The sequence below is a fragment of the Lathyrus oleraceus genome, chromosome 5, assembly GCF_024323335.1.
Source record: "Lathyrus oleraceus cultivar Zhongwan6 chromosome 5, CAAS_Psat_ZW6_1.0, whole genome shotgun sequence".
NCBI classification, from domain to species: Eukaryota; Viridiplantae; Streptophyta; class Magnoliopsida; order Fabales; family Fabaceae; genus Lathyrus; species Lathyrus oleraceus.
The window spans coordinates 546,846,537-546,866,143 of NC_066583.1; the positions used below are offsets into that span (position 1 = coordinate 546,846,537).

At 36.0% G+C, this 19,607-nt stretch overlaps 1 protein-coding gene across 1 annotated transcript; it reads left to right on the plus strand.

The window, feature by feature from the left end:
• The first annotated feature begins 805 nt into the window (after window positions 1-805).
• LOC127081981 (uncharacterized) lies at window positions 806-1,444 on the plus strand. The gene has a single exon (XM_051022205.1). It carries the CDS (start codon window positions 806-808, stop codon window positions 1,442-1,444), a length of 639 nt encoding a protein of 212 aa, XP_050878162.1.
• The last annotated feature ends 18,163 nt before the right edge of the window (window positions 1,445-19,607 follow it).

Sequence of the window (19,607 nt, forward strand, 5' to 3'; positions counted from 1 at the left end):
GTAATTGGTTAATACGGGGTGGTAACTGGTTACAGCAAGGTCAAAAGCACTTTCAAGTAGTAGAAAATATCTTATTTCATTGTTGTAATCGGTTAGCCTATTGCGTTAACCGATTACCACTGAAGAAAATTTATTTTTTATGTCAGGTTTAATCGGTTAATCAAATGGTGTAACCGGTTACAAGCCCGATTTTTGTTACTTTACTTGGTCATTTTGTTTCCCGGTCACATTGTAACTCATGTATAAATGTATAGGATGCATTTGCATCTTAAGTTAATGCAATCATAACCTCTCACCCTCAATTCTCTCTCTCTCTCTCTCTCTCTCTCTCTCTCTCTCTCTCTCTCTCTCTCTCTCTCTCTCTCTCTCTCTCTCTCCTCATCCAAAGTTTATCCACCATTTTTCACCAAACTTGCGGTGTCTTATTCCAACATAAATTTTGTCTCCAATGAAAGAATCCCTACAAACCCATATATCCTTGATGCGAAGAATTACGACAAATGGTGCAAGCAAATGAAGGTGTTGTTTGACTATTAAGATGTTTTTGAAGTGATCAAGAATGGTGTTATTCCTCTTGTTTAAGATGCAACAAGCGCAACAAGCAACACATAAGGAAGAGAAGAAGAAAGAATTCAAAACGTTGTTCTTGATCCATCAATGTGTTGATGGCGACAACTTTGAAAAAGTTGGTGATTGCGAATCGCCAAACCAAGCGTGAGAGATCTTATAGAATGCCTATGTAGTGGATGACTAGGTAAAGGTGGTGAGGTTACAAACTCACAAACGTTAGCTCGAATTGATTAAAATGGTGGAAAATGAGACAATAAACGATTTCACAACAAGAATCACTCGATTGGTGATTCAAGTGAAGGTATGCAGAGAAGTTGTTATAGAGCAGTATGTTGTCACTAAAATCTTGTGCTTTTTAACACTAAGATTTGACCATGTAGTTATGGCAATTGAGGAATCTAAGGATCTTGCGACAATGAGCAAAGAGGAGCTGCAAAGCTCTCTTGAGGCTCATGAGCAAAGGATGGAGGAGAGAAATAACGATAAGGCAAAGGTGGAGATCGCTTTGCAGGCTTGTTTCAATGAGAAGGACAAGAGATCGAAAGAAAAAAGGCCCATGAAGAGCAAAGGGAATATTAGGAATTTTGGTGGAAGAGAGTCCCAATATTCAAAGAATTCGACTTATCAAAGAGGTGAGAGCAACTGCAAAAAAAATAGTGGTCAAGACAACTTTAGAGGTGAGAAGAAGAGGTTTGACAAGAGCAAGAAGCAATGCTATAAGTGTCAACGATTCAGTTATTTTGCAAAAGAGTGCAATGAGAACAAGAAGGAATCTCAAGAGGATGAAGCCAAGGTTGCAAGACAAGATTTTGATAAAGAGAATACACTTTTGGTCATGATCACTGAAGCGCATTGCAGTAGCAAACAACTATAGTATCATACCCTAATTTTCAACCCTAAGATGCCTCCATCATTTGTATCATTTGCATGACATCTAGCATCTTTGCAATACTAACCTATTGAAAGTACAAAAAGACTTTCTACTTTGTTTATCTTAAGCTAGGGTTTTGCATCAAAAGCTTTCAAAGATTGACCAATCAAGACTTGACATGAGTTTTAATATTTTAAACTCCTCATCCTTCCCAAGTGATCAAGTGACTTCCATCAAGAAGAATAAAGTTCAATATCATTCCATCTCAAATTCATCAAGGCCAGAGTTCATCTGATACCCTCAATTAGGGTTTTGACCCAAAGTCAACTAGTTGACTTTTTAGGCAAGGCATGATCCCAAAGCTTGAAGTATGGTTGAAATACTTCAAACTCATCATAAGTGATCCATTCACATAATCCAATGTGCCCAAGATATCCCATTCATTAAAAATTGCAAGAATTGGATTCATCTAATACAAAGTCAACTAAGACAAAGTCAAAGTTTGACTTTTGACATTTTTGGTCAATCATGGACTTCTCAACTCAAGGATCATGAAAATATGGTTGGTGGATGCATTTTATCAAGAGAAAACAAGAAATTGGAGGTTGCTTGCAAAAAGGGCAAGATTTGGTTTTGTAAATTTTTCTAAGTTATGAAAAAAATACATGTTCAAGTACCCAACTTTCCAAGGCCATAACTTATGATCCAAGCCACCATTTTCTTTGCTCTAATGATCAGATTAAAGGTCTTACTTCATAATTCAAATTTTTCCTTGATATTGATTCCCAAAAATGCCAGGATTTCAAGTTATTAAACAATGAAGTTGGTACCATAAAATTGAAACACTTCGAAAAAATTTCAACCAAATCTTCCTTCAAAAAGTGACTTACTTTATCATCATTTTTCCCCATGATCCATATTTATTCGAGGAAAACTCCCAACATGAAAGTTATAGAGGATGGTCTTAGCTTTCCAAAAGTCCAATAGCATGAAATTATCATATTTGAGTTAGGAGTTTCAAAGAGATGAAGTTCGCTCTCCAAACTGAATTTTGGGTAATTTTCATGGCAAGTTCATCATGCAACCTTGAGCCAAAGCTACACAATCTTACTTTGCAAGATATCTTTCTTCTAAATCTCACTATAATAAGAATATCACGTACACTTTTGAGCCATTATCCAAGCAACCAATCCATTACACAATGAATCATTCCATTTTGGGCATAAAGGTTACACTTCCATTTGTGTAAAGTGGCTTTAACCTAACATTAAGTACCATTGAGCTCCCAAATGGCTTTGGTTATGAGACATAACAACTCTAAACCTCAAGTCAACTCCTACACTTCAGACAAATCTCAACAAAACACTCCATGCACCCCATGTTTTTGCCATGCTTCCCACTTGGTGTTTTGTGCAAGTACCAAGCAAGCAAGCAAACCAGTACAAGCCACAATTATTTTATGATATCCGAAGCTTCTTGAACCCTCAAGGATCACTATAAATAGAGTACAAAGCCTTAGCTATCCACACACCAAGCTCACCAAACAAAACTTCATTTTTGTAATCTTTTGACCTTAACCTCCATTTCTCTCATCTTGCTCGTGCATTCTGCCAACCAAGGGTTCCAATCACCTTCTGATATTTCATAAGCATTAGGAGAAGAATCAAACAGTAGCTGGAAGTGGTACTGAAGAGGCATTGGATCTTGCTCCAATAGGTATATTCTTGCACTTCGAAACTCACTATACATGCATCATTTCCATGGGATTTCTGAAGCCTAAAGTTGCATGAAACCTAAAGTTTCAGTTCTGGTTTTGGCCTTCGTGCATCTTCATCTTTGAGTATTAGCTAAAAGTTATCGTATCATTGTGTTCCTTACATTTTTCTAAGCAATTTTGATCTTTATTTCATGAAAAATGGTTGAGAAATGAGAGATATATGATTGATGGAAGATTTGAAAAATAATGAAAGAAAAAAAACGAAACTAAGAAGCTAGAGGTTGAATAAGATGCTGACATGGCATGGAAAAGTCAAACCAAACGCGTTTTTATAATATATACAATTCCTTGTGTTATAATGAACGAATGTATAACCACCCTGGTGGTAGAAGCGCATGCCCTAAGTCACTTACAACCAAAAGGTCTGGGGTTTGAATCCCCCTCTCCCCAGACTTTGTTTTTTTTCTTTTTCCAAACAATGCATGGAACCCCAAGGACGCAGGTTTGAACCTGACAGTGTAATGTTTATTTTTTTTATCACTTGTTAAATGTTCATTTTTCTTCATAACTTCAAATATCCATAACTTCATGATGCCTTAACATTTTTGACCCATTATTTTTGCCATGTGTGCATGAGAATGCCTATTTTATGAATACATAAAAAAACCTAAAAAATAATATATATTTTGACCATTTTTATTAGGTAGAAAAATAGTGCATTTTATGTTGTTTTTAGGCCTTTTAATGGATTTTCTTTTATTGTTTATTTTTTCTAAGTGATCATAGATGTTTGTGTGATTGTAACACCTCAAAATTTGCCCTCCTCTTCTTGGGACTAGTTTAGCATATTGCATTTTATTTTAGGACATTAGGCATTTGCATATTGCATATCATGTGATAATAAGAAGGTCATCCTCCTAAGTCTTTCTCAGAAGATAGAGAGGTTAAGAGATTCAAGCCTAAGGGTCTCCATAAGTTGATCATCAACCATCTGAGGGTTTGCAGTGCATTAGGGTTTCTTGATCCCTCAAGGAGGTTAAGCATTATTTTGATTGCAAGGGTACATCATCATCATCATCATCATGGTTATGTCATCTTCTAGGGCTTCATTGTGCATGCTCCAGTTCCTTTGGATTAGGGTTTTGACCTCTGGTCAACCCTAATCAGTGCATTCTTCCAGTCAGGGATTTTTAAGGAGATGAGGTATCTATTGATGATGAGGATCATGTGGTTATCTCAATGAGCTTATATGGGCTAAGGGTTTCATTTCTGAGCCATTTCCTCAGGTGGTAGAGGCTCAAAGTCCACAGTGCATTTTCAAGTCATCTAGGGCCCATAAAAGTCAACAGAAAGTCAACTGAGGGCTAGGAGGTGGAGAAATGGTTTGAGACACTTCATTCATGACCAAACAAGGTTTATTTGTCATTTCAAACATCAATATTGAAGATTTTGAAGCCAGATCAAAAGTTTCCCAAAATGGAAAGTGACCTGTAATTAAAAGTTTCCAAAAATGGCAAGTTTTTGGACCACATTCAACTTGACTTTCCAACATCAAATAAGCTTCAAATGAAATTTTATCCAACATGAAAGTTGAAGATCTTTCTCTCCCATTTCCAAAAAGTCCAAGATCATGAATTTATGATGAATGGTTGAGAAGTTATGCTCAAAGGATGACAAAGTGTACATGGAACTTCAACATGGCATAACTTTTGACTCAAAACTCCAAATGAAGCCACTCTTTTTTCAAAATTCTTGTCTTGACCAATGCTTTCCAAATCTATCATTGCATTGCATGAAATTTAATCACATGATCATGTGTTCATTCACATGCATTTTGGAGGGAAATTGAGGAATTTAAATTTGGTGCAAGCTACAAGCATAATTCCAATCCCATTGTGATTATTAGATGATTTTAAGTGGATTTGGATGCTAGCATGTTACTGTTCACGTCCAAATTAGGCCATGCACCACACTTTTCCAAATTTGCAAAACACCCCATATTTCATTAATCTTTCATTAGCCATGCTTAAACTCAATTTGAACATGATTAAGGAGGAGTATATAAGGCTAATCATAACAGAATTGGATCATAATCACAAGTTCTAGATCTAGATCTCATTTTCCCTCCAAATTTTTCTCTCAATCCAAATTCAAAAATTCTTCACATAACAGTTGAATTTTATTGCATATTCTTGTTCCTTGATCATCATTTGGTAGAGATCAAGCATTGATGTGAAGAAATTGGTGAAAAATCAAGCAAATCCATACATGAACATGAACATGGAGCTTTGAGTTTCAGCAAGATCCAAGCCAATTGAAGCATCAAATCGTGTTCTAGACTTCATAGCAAGGTTGAGGAAGGAGAACTGGAGCTGGAAGAAGCTTGAATCTACTGTTTTGGTCACTGTAAGTTCAGGTTGGTCCAATTTCGAATCTCTTAATTCTTCAAACCATTGCCATGTTTAGGTAGATCTCATCATGCTGAGAATTCTGATGGTTATAGAATTGAATTTGGTTGAGTATTGGTTGAGTTATGTTGATTTAAAGTTTTGAGTGCAAAAATGTTTTGGTTCGATTCGCTTTGATCATTGAGTTTTAGCTGAAAATAATGCTCGATCCATGTTGTACGTAGCAAGAGCTTTCCATTGATATAACTTTTGCATGATTCTGGAAAAAAATTCATGGAAGCTACTGTAGAGCCACCGTCTCAAGGTAGGAGACGGTGAAAACCACCGCCTGGAACTGTAGCGTCGCCGCCTGTGGAAACTTAGGGTTTGAGGACCAAAACGACGTCGTTTTGTCCAACGCTTCACCCCTCGCTTCGATTCCCAGCGAGCGCGCTTCGTATTTTCTTTTTTTTTTTCATTTCCAGCCTTGGCCAAAACGACGGCGTTTTGATGAGGCGCCTCCAACCTCACTTCGATCCCTAGCTGCTGCGTTTCCAACTTTAATTCACATTTCCTTCCATTTTCCAATTCTTTTCATATTATTTCCAAATATTTTCATGATCCTTCAAAAAATCATAATAAATTGAAATGTAATCCAAATCACTTCCAATTTTTTGCTACATGTTCATATGGATGTCTATTATTTTGTGATGCTGATTTCATGATTTTATCATTTCTGGAATTTGAATTGTGGACTGTTAATTGAACATGTATGCAAATGTGACATGTTGTACCAATTCTATTGTGAAATGCTCATACATTGGCCAATTGATTTGAAATTTGGTATGCTGATTCCCAACATGTTGCATGATTTTTGAGGCTTGGTTGTGAATTTTTATCATTTTTCATCTCTGTTTTGGACACATGATTGTATGGTGTGACAATGTGTGTCACACAATTTGATGTCATACTTGTGCATTTTCATTTCTAGGTCAATTGAGTTCTGTTAATTCTAATTTTTGGCATGATGATTGTGTTTGACATGTTGTATGCACATAAAAATTTCCATGATTGTTTGATTCATTTCTGTTTTAATATGGAATTTTGATTCTTGATGTCCAATTGTGTGCTTTGTAATTGCCTTTGCCATATCTTGCTCATGTAATGACTTTGCTTGATGCTTTAGACTTGGTCCTTTTTAGGACATGTTCTTACTTGTTTAAATGTGCTGCATGTTGAATATTGGTTGCTGTTTTGACTTTTTGCTTTGACTTTGACCCTAGGCTTTGCCCTAGGGGTTTGTACTCACAATTTGAGCTTTGCCTTTCAGGTTCAAGCAATTAGTCCTCATGGATGATATGATCTCCTTACTTGAGATGCAAGTTACTTTGGTTAACTAACCTTGCTGTTTTGTAGGTCACTTGAATGATGAAACAATTTGAGTTGATTGCACTTTGCACCTTGTTTTATGTACATATTGGAAACCGCTGTTGGTTTTGTCTGTTTTCTGTTTGGATGTCTGAATGTGAATACTGATTGTTGGACTTTCTTACAGGTACTTTAGCCGCTTTAACTCATTGCTTGAGTTTCTTTGCTTTGCTTGTGGTTGGCATACCACCTAGGTAACCATTCTATCCTCCATGTAGTCTGGAAGACCTGCTATCTTTAGCAGACACCTGTCTGAAGCCCTCCTTAAGAGGCCATGTTTTTGTTTGTTTAAGTTTGTGCTAAAGACCTCAATGAGGCATGGTTACATGTTAAGACCTCCTAAGTGAAGAGGCGATTAGCAGAAAAAGGGATGTGCAATCCATCCTTTGCTATTCAGTTGAGTCTTTCATTTTGCTCGCACTACGTGCTGATGCAATTTGAATAAACACCCAAAATCTTGTTGTGTCAGTCATGTGGAATAGGGTCCCTCATTCTGGACCCCCACACCTTCTTTGATTAAAGCTCACCCAGGCCGGGTTAAGAGCTATGAGGTCTAACCCTCATCTCCTATTTCATCTGCTCACCCTGACGGTCAATGTCAGTGGTTAAGAGCATCAGACACCCCTTCCAGTGTTGGCTTGTTTGTCGAGGTTGATATGACCCCTTGACTAAAGCCCAGCCTTGTATGAGCCGCTTGTTTGCATATAGCGTGTGGTGATTGCTTTTGATGTTTATCTGCTTTTGCTTCTCACCTCCTTTTCTATAGGAATCGTACGTTTAACTTTCGAGGAAGTTGAACGTATGTAGAATTAGGACTTGAGTTGACTCACTGCCTGTGTGAGTCAAACTCTTGTTAGAGACCTCAACCTAGGGTTATAATTTGCATGATGACTATTAGGCTCGAGTCAGTCTCCCTTTTAGTCCGTTATTCCCTTAGTATCTGGTTAGGAGGAAGTTTCTCCCCTGTTTAGGGGAACTATGTCGCCCTGATCCTCATACCAGATGAGGTACGTAGGCAGGAGATCGTGCGGGATCTCTCCGGGCACTCTTTTCTTTTTTGCGTGCGTTTTGCTTGACAGCTACTAGGTCCGAGTTCCCGAATCTCTTCTAGTCTGTGTGTTCACCCTTTTTCTTTTTCAACTCTTCTGATTTGTGTGTGTGTTTGGAGTCTGATGTAAGCCCAGCGATTGGCATTCGGTTTCCCGTCTGTTGTTGTTTGTTTGCGGAGTCTGATGTAAGCCCAGCGATTGGCATTCCATTTCCTGTTGGTGTTTCTTTTGCTTGGAGTTGGATGTAAGACCAGCGATTGGCATTCCGTTTCCAGTTGTGTGTTCGCTCTGACGTCTCAGCGTCTTTGTGTTGTGTTTTGTTTCGGCGTGCGTTAGCCGAACTACGGTAGCTCTGATTCTCATTCCAGATGAGATACGTAGGCATAGGATGTGATATCCTAGCGAGCCCGTTTCCCTCTTCTTCCATCTGTGTTTTATTCCGGTGTGTGTGCATTCTTTTCAAGCAGTTACTCAGCAACCTTATTCTTTTCTTCTGAGCGTGGATCCCGTCGAGTACGACGGACGTGAGGGGGTGCTAATACCTTCCCCTTGCGTAACCGACTCCCGATCCTTGCAATCTCCGGTCGTAAGACCATTTCCTTTCCAGGTTTACTTCGAGCGTTTCCTTTCCCTCCTTTGGGATAAATAACGCACGGTGGCGGCTCTGCTTGTGTCTTTTCCCGCCGGTTGTTTTTCGCGTTGCGACAGTGACCAGTGTATATTTGTTTAGGTCTTGTTTGATGTTTGTATCATTTTGTTTGCTTAAACATGATCATATTTTGGGCATCATACCATGATTAAGTGGCCTTATTTTGAAATATTAGTAATTGATTATTTAGATGAAACTTAGGGTTTTGTTTAGATGAATCTTTTGAAGCATCTTGGTGCATGATTAGGGTTTCCACTTAAGCTTGGCCTTATCATGAACTTTGATTCAAGTTTAATGTTTATTTTGTGAAGACTTATAATGTGATGCATATTTGACCTAAATTGATTCATGTTGTGTTTACCATGTACCAATGAATGTCTTTACCATGTCAAATATGATTTTGTCTTGACCATCAATGTGTTGTGTCTTGTGATGTTATGTGAAACTTAGTCATGTCTTGTTTATGTTTATCTCAATGCCTAAAAACCATGATCAATATTGTCATCCATACCTCACTCACCTTGTGATTGCCATTGTATTTAGCCATATTTTGTTGATAATTAGAATTAGTTAGAAATAATTAGGTTTTTAGAATTTAGTTAATTTCTATACAAATAGATTAAGATCAAGCTTTAGGATTTAATAAATTTTAGGACATGGTTAGACATTGACTAGAATTTGATTTGTGCTAATATTTAGACATATTTTGTAAATGACCATTTTACCCTTTAAGGGTAATTTTGGGCATTTTATCCATTTTTATAACATGGTCCCTTAGGACTAGAACTTGACATTAGAACTTTAATCATTTCCTAACAATTGTAGGTTCCCTTAGGTCTTGTACCTAGAATTTTAATCAAGATTTTGACTAACCATAACATGATCCCTTAGGATAGTTTCTGACAATTCTAACTATTAGATTAGATTCAAACCTAGTTCCCTAAACCAAAATAAACCCATGATTAAATTGATCAAAACCAATTTTGATCAATTAAATCCTTTGAACTTGTATAATCCCACAGTCTAATTTGAGTGACCAAAAGACCCTTGGTCACTTAATAAGACTTTTCTTCTAATTTGTGGAGCTTGAAGCCTCAAGTCAAGATATTCAATCAAGGCATCCTCAGTCATACCAAGCAGCGGATTATACAAGCATATCAAAGGTGGAATCCTAAAAAGCTTGTCAAGTCAAGGTTAGAAGTGTGTGGCACGAGCCTTAAGCAATAGATAAGGAGTGGGACTGAAGTATTCCTACCCCCCATTCTGAGTATCTTTGGGCATGTGACGTATGACCCAACGCTCATCATATTCACCTCTATTCATAGACTTTAGCATAATTCTAATCATACAATTGGCAAGTATCTTTCTCACTACAAAGCAATACAACAAAGCAAGAACTACATCAGCAACTTATCAATCACGAATTGATTTGTACAATACGAGCCTTGAGCAATAAAGAAGGAGTGAGACTGGAATATTCCTACCCCCATTCTGAGTATCTTTGGGTATGGGACGAATGACCCAGCGCTATCGTATTCACCTCTATTCATAGACTTTAGTGCGATTCGAATCGAACGATTGATAAGGTCTTCATCAACACAAGAAACAACAAAGATTCTCCTCTCTCCACTTGGAAGTTAAGACGATAATTACATGCCATGAGCCTTAAGTGGTAAAGAAGGAATGAGACTGGAGCTTTCCTACACTCATAATGGATATCTTTGGGTGGGATACGTTTGGCTCGTTGCCTATCGTATCCACCTTTACTCATAGACTTTAGTGTGATTCTTAGCAAATAACTATCAAGTCTATTCCTTGCTCTCATTCAATCATTCTATCATTCTATCATCTCTTCTTGCCTCCTTAATCACCTTATTTTCAGCCCTAGTGGGCTGAACTACGAAAGCTTTGATTTCTTTATTGCACTATAAGGATACGTAGGCAGGAGAACCCAATTTCTTCGCGAGTTACCTTATTTGTTACTACCCTATTTATCAATCAATCATTCTTCATTCATTTAATATATACCATCCTTTTGAGACCAACTATACTTCTCCTTGGACTCCTTGTCTATCCTTTTAGGACGATTTATCGATAATCCACCTCATCAATCGAGAGTTGTTTAGCACGTCACCCAAACATTTAATTCATTCTTTTTTGTCTAAGACGTCACTTTGCTCTTTGATTAAGAGTCTAACCCTTTCTTGGATCCAAGATAATATTCTTATTTGATCTCGAACTGTTGGTTCCCCATCCAGTGATATATTGTTTCCTTGTACACAACAATACCTTCTCTTGGGCCCCGCTTTTACCTCTTTGAGACGTTGTAACACTAGTTCATCTTGTGAATCTAGAGTTGTTTGGCTCGTACCCAGACATTTAATTCATTCCTTTGGTTGAAAGGCTTGTTTACTCTTTGATTCCAAGTTCCATCTAGTTATGGGTTCCCTTGATACTATTCTATTGGTACAAGTTATACTTTTTATCATTGTATGTCTCTCTTTCTATTCTCGTAGTTCCGAACTAAGATTGCTCTGACTTTCTCATTGCACAATGAGAATACGTAGGCACGAGGATGTGAATCCTTGGCGAGCATACTTCTAATTGTTCCTCCTTCGCCTTAGGGCACCATCCATACCTTTCATAATCCAGTATCTACCTTCGATCATAAATCGTTCACCTAGTTACACATTATTCCTTTGACGTCGAGATACACTTTCCTTGAATTCCGTATACATCCTTTTAGGAAACCTAATGTAGTTCGTCTTTCTATCTAGAGTTATTTAGGCTACAACCTCAAACATTTAATTCCTTCTTTTTTGGCTAAACACCCTATAGTAGCGGCCTGCTAGTCCACGTATCGGTCAAAGTCGTTTTCCTCTATGGTATAAATCTTATTTCTCTTATGGATTCCAATACACTTTCACCTTTCGATTTCAAAAAATACTTATTCAGTCACTTGTCACCAAATATTCAATTATGTGACTTCGGTCACTTCCTTCCATTCATCTCCATGGAACATTAATCACGACCTACATTCATATACTGCTTTCATTCATTCCATGTGATATACCATATCCTTTGAGCCAAATACACTATACATTTGTGCTCCATCTTATATCTCCTTGAGAACCAAGAGCTGTTTGACCCGTATCCCAAACACCTAATTCCTCTCTTTTTTGGTTGTTCTAATACAGTGATACTGTGATGTAGGCCCTCACTAGTTGGTTCGTACGACTTTACTCTTGGGTTCATCTTTTCACCCTTGTTGGAGTTCAAAACATAATTCTTTGTTTAGACCATATTGTTATTACACTTCTTTCCACCTCCCGCCTCTAGTTCCTTGAACTATGAAACTCTGAATTCTTCATTGCACTATGAGGATACATAAGCATGAGGGCCCCAATCCCCACCGAGCACTTTATCTATTTCTCTTCCTTTTCCCATTCTTTTGCGAGTAATCGTAGATATAACACATATTCGAGCGAGAACAATCAAAACGGTTCCCATGGAGTACCATAGATGTTAGGGGTGCTAATACCTTCCCCTTGCATAACCGACTTTCTTGCCCAGTATATCTCTTTCCCCCGAGTTTTATCGATGTTTTCGCTTCCCTTTGAGGATAAATAAAGTTCGATGACGACTCTATTGTATGTTCGAGCGTGCGATACATTCGGGTATATTTCCGCTAGCTTCACCCATATAATAGTTTTAATTCTTTAATATTATCCCAATTCACAATAAAGTTTGACTGCAAATACTTTAAGAATAATGTCTTTATATTTAATGGGATCTCATGATTAAGTCAGACTTAATGTTTCATTAAACGTACTTACTATTCTAAGGACTTTATTATTTTAGAAAAACAAACATAACAAGGTCATCCAAAGGCTTATCCATATGTCAAAGAAAATATGGTTTAGACCTTTTGCATGACATATGTTTATTGGGTCCTAAACTAGTCTCAACATCAATGAATCCATCCCCCGATTTACATTCTGATCTTAAAAATTTCCTTTTTAGACCCAACTTAATTCAAACGATTAATTTGTAAGTTGATTTATTTCACCTATTCTAAACTTGGCATCAATTACCCTGTTTGTAAGTTGAGTCAAATCTTGTTTAAGCCAACAACAACATACTTCTAAACTAGTAAGATATCTCCATAATTCTTCATTAATCGGCCTACTATTAAACTTAAATTCTAATCTAATTGTAATAGGCTTCACAAATTATGACTCGGGATCCTGCCCTCTCACTCGACGATCAACAACAAGTATTTGTTTTTTTCCTTGGCACCTTCCATTAAAGAAGCAAATGCATAAAAATGAATTGTCACCTAGTTCATGATAAGGTTCTACATAAAATTGTTCACATTCATCCTTTGATTGTTAACTAAGTCATTCACTTCTTTGCCAAAGAACTACAATTTGGACCCTTTTCTACTTTTGTCTTCAAACTTGGACAATATTCTATCTACTCTAGTAGTTCGAGGGAGTGTTAAAGTGTAATTAATTTTAATTAGTTATAAGCCATAGATCCTTAATTGGTTAGTTAAGTTGGTTAAAAAATTACACTCTAAGTTTGTTGCATTTAGAGTAGGCTTGTTTTAGTTTTTTAAAATTAGATTTGTTTTCTTTGTATTTTTAAAAATAATATTTATAAAAATAATTTTTAAAATATAAAAAAAATAAAAAATTCATAAATTAAAAAATTAATTTTGACATCTTATTACATAAATACAAATTATTGATAGTAAAAATATATTTAAAATCGCAATTTTTTCAAAAAATTATATTTTAAAAATAATTTTTATGAAAAACTATTTGAAGTAGTTTTTAAATTAAGTAATTTTTTAAAATTTTGATATAAAAAAAAAATTAATAATAAAATTTCTAAAATAACATTTTAAGAACAATTATTAAAAATTAATTTTTTATTTAAAAGTTTTATTAAGAAATTCTTATAAATTTTTTGTAACAAATATATTTAATATTATATAAATCATTTAAAATAAAATTAAAACAAACAAACCCTTCGTTGTATATAAACCCATTAAGGCTTGTACAAGTAACATTCAAGCCCCACCGAAAACCATATGTGTATTTCACCCATACTTAATACAAGGTGTGAGTGGATTTTGAAAGACGTCTTCCATATGAAGATCCCTCCCAAGCTAAATCTGCCAAAAGGTAACGTGATGGGAATAGACACTAATAAATGGTACAAGTTGTAAGACCCTAATTTTGACCCTAAGATCCCTCATGGCATCATATCATTGCTCAGTGCATTGCCTCAAGGATCATAACATGTTTAGCTCCTTAACCCTAGGGTTGGGACTTGTGTGAGTGGTTTGAGATCACCAAGCATGCTTGTATTATATATTATTGCTTCTCTTATTTGATTACTAACCAAAAGCACAAAAATATGTCACTAACTCTTTTTGTTTTGAAGCTCAAGTGATCATGTGCTCCAATGCTCATAAGAGGCTCCTAAGCTCAAAGAAATGGCTAGATGAAGATGAGAACAAGCATGGAAATGGTCCACAAAGATCTTAATCATCATATATGCCTCCCAAGTATCTCAATTTTCCAATTTGATCAAGGTAACCCAAAGGGCTTGAGGATTGTTTCCCAAGGAAACCCTAGTTCAACTATGTCTTGCCCATGAAGCAACCTCAACCTATGATCAAATTTAATCAAGGTAGTTTATTTCATTCATTATTTTATGCATGTATGAGCCTATTTGAGGCCCCTCAATCATTCATTCATCAAGATTGGAAGTTTGGCTTTGAAAAGTTGACCTGTCAAGTCATCTGACTAAGCTGAGGATCAATGAGATACAACTTTTGATGTGTTTGTCAAAAGATGATGACCCCAAGAGAAAAAATGTTCTTAAGAACCATATGAACAACTTCCATGTTCATAAAAAATATATTTGAAACTTGTAAGGTCATCATTCATTTCAAAACATTATAGGTCATTTTGACTGACACCCTAATTTTGGGTCAACTTCCTAAGGACCTAATTTCCTTAATTTTCATGATTTTGAGGTGATACCAAATGAATTGGAAATATTAAGATGTCTACTTCAAATTTTATGTTGGACAAAATTTCATAATCTTAAAATAAATACATGTGATTATATAAAACTTTATAGGTCACCTTGGACCTAAGTCATTGAATTTGAAAAAGTTCCCAACTTCAAATGCCCATAACGTTTTCATTAAAAGTCCAAATTATGCAAACTTTGAGTCTAAATTGATCATCTTGAAAAGATATACAACTTTGATGTTGGAGGTTTTTCTATTTGAAGCTTTCATCATGTAAACAGAGGGGCTTGAAGAGGCTTACTTTTGGTGAAAATTTTCAAAGGGTGACTTAGACATGTTTTGTGCCCAAACTTTCATAGCCAGTTTTCATTAGTTACCACATGCCAAATGTATTTTTTCCCTACATGACTTTTTTCCCTTATTTCAAGGGCTTTCAAACCATTACTCACATTACTTTTTTGGACTTTCCATGTGTGAGTTTCGAAGAGTTCATTCTTTATGTCCATTTTGGTATTTCATGTTATAACTTGATGTGCAAGCTTGTTCAATTCATTGTGCACGTCCAAATGCATTCCATGAGGTATCAGTAAGGTGTTTCACTCATTCTTGGGCCTGCTACACGCTTGCACATGCCCATACAAGCAAAATTCAAATTCCATGCACCCGAGGGAACCATGCTTTACAACCCTCTTAAGCTACAAATAGAGACTCAATCTCATTCATTTCACCACCAAGTGGAGACCTGAAATGCTGCAGAATTGAAATCCCAACCATTACCAAAGGAATTTTCAGATTTTTCTCTCTTTTTCAAGCTTGAAATTCAACATCATTAGTTGATTTTCAAAGCTCAATTCCTTAACCTATCATCTCCATCACACTTCCAAAGCAAAAGCATATTAAGATCTTGAAGAATTCATGACCTTTAGAAGCTCCATTTCAGAGGTAGCATCTCAAACTTTTTGGATCTAGATCTTGCAATTCAATGTTATTTTCTTTGGTTTATGTGGTTTTCTGAAGTCCTCACACTTGAGGCAGGCCAGTGGTGGTCTCAATTGTCCATTTCGTGCATTTTTAGTCGACATACCATGATCTTCCATCTCATATTTCTCTATAAATAGGAAGAGTGAGGATGATCCATGGATACAGTGGTGATGTACATCACCTGAGCTTCACCTGAGCTTCATTTTAATCTGGTATCTCACCGGAGAAGATGGTGGTTTCCACCACCATCCCCACGTGTTTGCTTCCCAGCCCTTGGATCGTGTCTCAATGTTATAATCCTGACCATCCAATGTGATTACTTGATTTAATGCATTATGCTGCGCGCTTGACTTAAGTGTACCATGTATCCGCGCCTCTGAGCCTTTGATCCATGCCACGTCAATTAATGAATTTGATCTGGTGGCTGCGCTTTTTACTATTATACCTATTTTCTTTTAATTTCAGTCAATTCCTTTTATTTTAAAAAATTCATAGAAAATTTATTTGAAGTCACAAAAATATGAGACTAATTCCAAAAAATTTCTTGAAAAATCTAGTTTCATATTTTGATTTTTAATCATTTTTGTGACTTCATTTAATATTTTTTGTGAATTATTTGTTTTTTAATAGTTTTAATTCTTTTTTAATTACTTTCTGATATTTAAAAAATCAAAAAATATTTTCCTAACACCTATGGATCATGATAAGTCAATGAAAAATAGTCTCATCAATTTCTTATTTGATTTGAGATTTATTTGAGATTTTAATTCATATTGTGTTATTTTCCCTTGTTTTTAATTGTTTTTAAATAATTTCTGATTTCTAAAATTGTTAAAACAATTAGTCAAGGTTTGTTTGACCATGTTAGACATACGAGAATTTAATTGGACTTGTTGAAGATGATTTGAATTAAGTTTGAGGTTTGGCCATATTTTATTTATTTTATTTTGCATTTATTCTTAATTCAAAAATTACCAAAAAATTATGGTTGGTTTGTTGACTTGTAATCTTCATTTCTTTTCTGTTTGGCATTGATTGATGATGACTTGGTTCACATGTGATCAATTGAATTTGATACTTGAATTTTCTTTCCCTCCATTTCATCTTCATCCCATTCTTTTCATAATTTGGCCAATGAGTTAACGTCTTATGGTTGGTCTTGACAAATGAGAGGTTTAACCTTCTTTGATCCAAACCAAACTCAACTTGATCCAAGATCAAGTGAGTTGTTTTGTGTCCAAGATAGGTTGCTTCTTGGTCAAGCAAAAAACCTAAAGTCCATGCAAGGCTCTTCCCCTTTTGTTTTGGCATGGCAAGTTTGTGGAGCTTGGCTTACTAGTCATGATCTCTAACTTGTGTTTATTTGCCTATATTTTTATTGACAGGCCTCAGATAGGTGTGACTACTATATTAGTCCACTTACGATTGCTTAACATAGCACTACATTGTCTTATGACAAATTAACATAACTTCACTAATTACTAACTTTAATTTGAGCATTTAATTTCTTGCCCTTTACTTTTAATGCCATTTATTTCTTGCTCATTTATTCATATTGCTTTTCACTTTGCTCATTTGAGCATATACTTTATGTTTATGTCATTTTTCTTTTGCTCATTTGAGCTCATTATTGTATAAATATATTTGTTGTCTTGTGTTTGTTTGGTGTTTGTTTTGTGTGAACTAATTAAAGGACTTAGAATTAAGACATACCCATGCTTAAAGGAGTTCAAGAGCAACTAGGCCTCATGCCTTTAGAATGCTAGACTTGTTGAAGAGCAACTAGGCCTCATGCCTTTAGAATGCCAAATTTCAAAGTTGACTTTAAAGGACTTCTCCTCCAAACTCATTCTTTGTCCATTCCCTTATTATGTTGTGAACTTTTTGATATTTGCTCTTGTGTGATAGGTATCCCATCTTGAGATTGTGAAAAGAGGACCATTGTCATGAGTAGCCAATTTAAGAGCCAGGCCAAATGGAGATCCTATGAGCTTGAGTTCAATTGTTTGATTGCTTGTTTGTGTGCTAAGTCCAAAAGGAAAGGAGCATCTTGAGTCATCCCTATGACTTCAATAAAAGGAACTCCAAGGGTTTATCTTTCCCCTCTTATCTTTGTATGCTTTAGGACTAGCCTTTCTCTTTTTCTCCCCACTCTAACCAAGCCAAAATCTTTTCTTTCAAACTTTGATATTGTTTCAAATTAGAAACCTAGGCCTTAAGCCTTTGACTTTTCAAAACCATTTTCATCAATACTCATTGTGAATAAATCTTAATCCAACTTTGACTTCATTTTGTAAATAAACTTAACTTGTAAATATAACTCATTTCAAGTTATTTTTGTGGTTCCAATGTCCACCTTATTAAAACCTTTTCAAAAACATTAGTCATAGGTTTGAGTTATCATAGTGGTTGATGTAAATATCACCTCATCCTTAGTGATTGGATTATAAATCTTCCATGCTTATTATAGGGTTAACCCCTCACTAGCATGTTGAAGCTCTCCTCACATGGTGGATTGTTGGTTTAGGTTGAGTTTTCTCCCTTTGATAACAAAAGACCTTAAGGCTTTTGATCAAATAAATTCACCAATCTTTGAGATTTTTTACCCCGAACTACGAGGTTTTGATCCTACCTTTGTGATGGTACGTAGGCAATGGGTTCATCCATTCAAACAATAAAATTTGTAAATATAATCTATTCTCTTCTCATCCCCCCAATCTTTTGCACAAATCTTTTCATAAATACCAACCTACAACACATATTTGCAAAAAGGGTTCCCTTAGAGTACTAAGGATGTTTTGGGTGCGTAAAACCTTCCCATTTCATAACCAACCCCCTTACCCGGATCTCTGAAATTTTTATTAGTTTTTTATTTGAAAAACTTCTTACCTTGGCCTTTGCTCGCTTTTTAGCCTTTCCTTTGGACAAATAAAAGTGCGGTGGCGACTCGAATTGTATGTTTACTTTTGGTTTAATCAATAAACCTAAAGGTGACGAAAACTCTGCTATAGAAAAGTGGCGACTCTGCTGGGGACAAGTCTCCAGTGGGTTTAGCCTACTTTTTGCTTATGTATGTTGTATGTTTATATTTATTGGTGACATATTTTTGTGCAAATTTGGGATGACTATATTGTTTATAATGTTTGAATTACTTGATATATTAATTGCTTGTATGCTTGGTGGTTTCTTGTGAGATGAGTTTTATACCCGAACTCGAGTGCATTTATGATAGGAGAATGGCATAGTCTTGTTGACTTGTGTGGAGTTATTCCTTAACAAGTTGACTTGAAAGCCCATTCACTTGGTGGAGGTCTTGTTGGGATCAATAATGTCACACGAGTAGTCGTGGTTAGGCATTATTCTTTCCAATATAAACCTTAGAAGCCAAGGACCTTAGATAATTAGCCCATCTTGGCCTATTTTAGGACGTAGCGCGAAGGTCGTTCAAGTGTAAGATTTGATACGATTGTTACGCGATACTACACTCGTAAGAGTCCCTCTTGAGAATATTTTTGGAGAATGAGTAGTCGTTTTATTCGATAATATCGAAAGATGAGATGATCACTATGGGGACCCTTTTTAGAACATGATTGTCAAGTTTAACCATAATACACTCCCATTGGGTGGTTCTTAACCAAGACTCCATGCTCGTGACTTACAACAAACCCTTGATTCACGGTAGATCCGTTCTCATACATTCTCAATATCAATGGAACTTAGGTGTTGATAAGGTGTAAACCATAATCCACCAAAATGGATGATTGATATTGACAATGACACGAGCCATCCCGTGACCTCTGTGTGGTGTGACTTGCTTGATCCTTGAGTGTGATTGTTGCATCCATGCATTCATGCATTCATACGTATCATCAACAATAAAAAATTTCAAGGAACTTAAAGAGG

What these genes read in the sequence shown, in the direction of transcription:
- LOC127081981 (XM_051022205.1), top strand. Translation starts at nt 806, where the DNA reads ATGGTGGAAAATGAGACAATAAACGATTTCACAACAAGAATCACTCGA.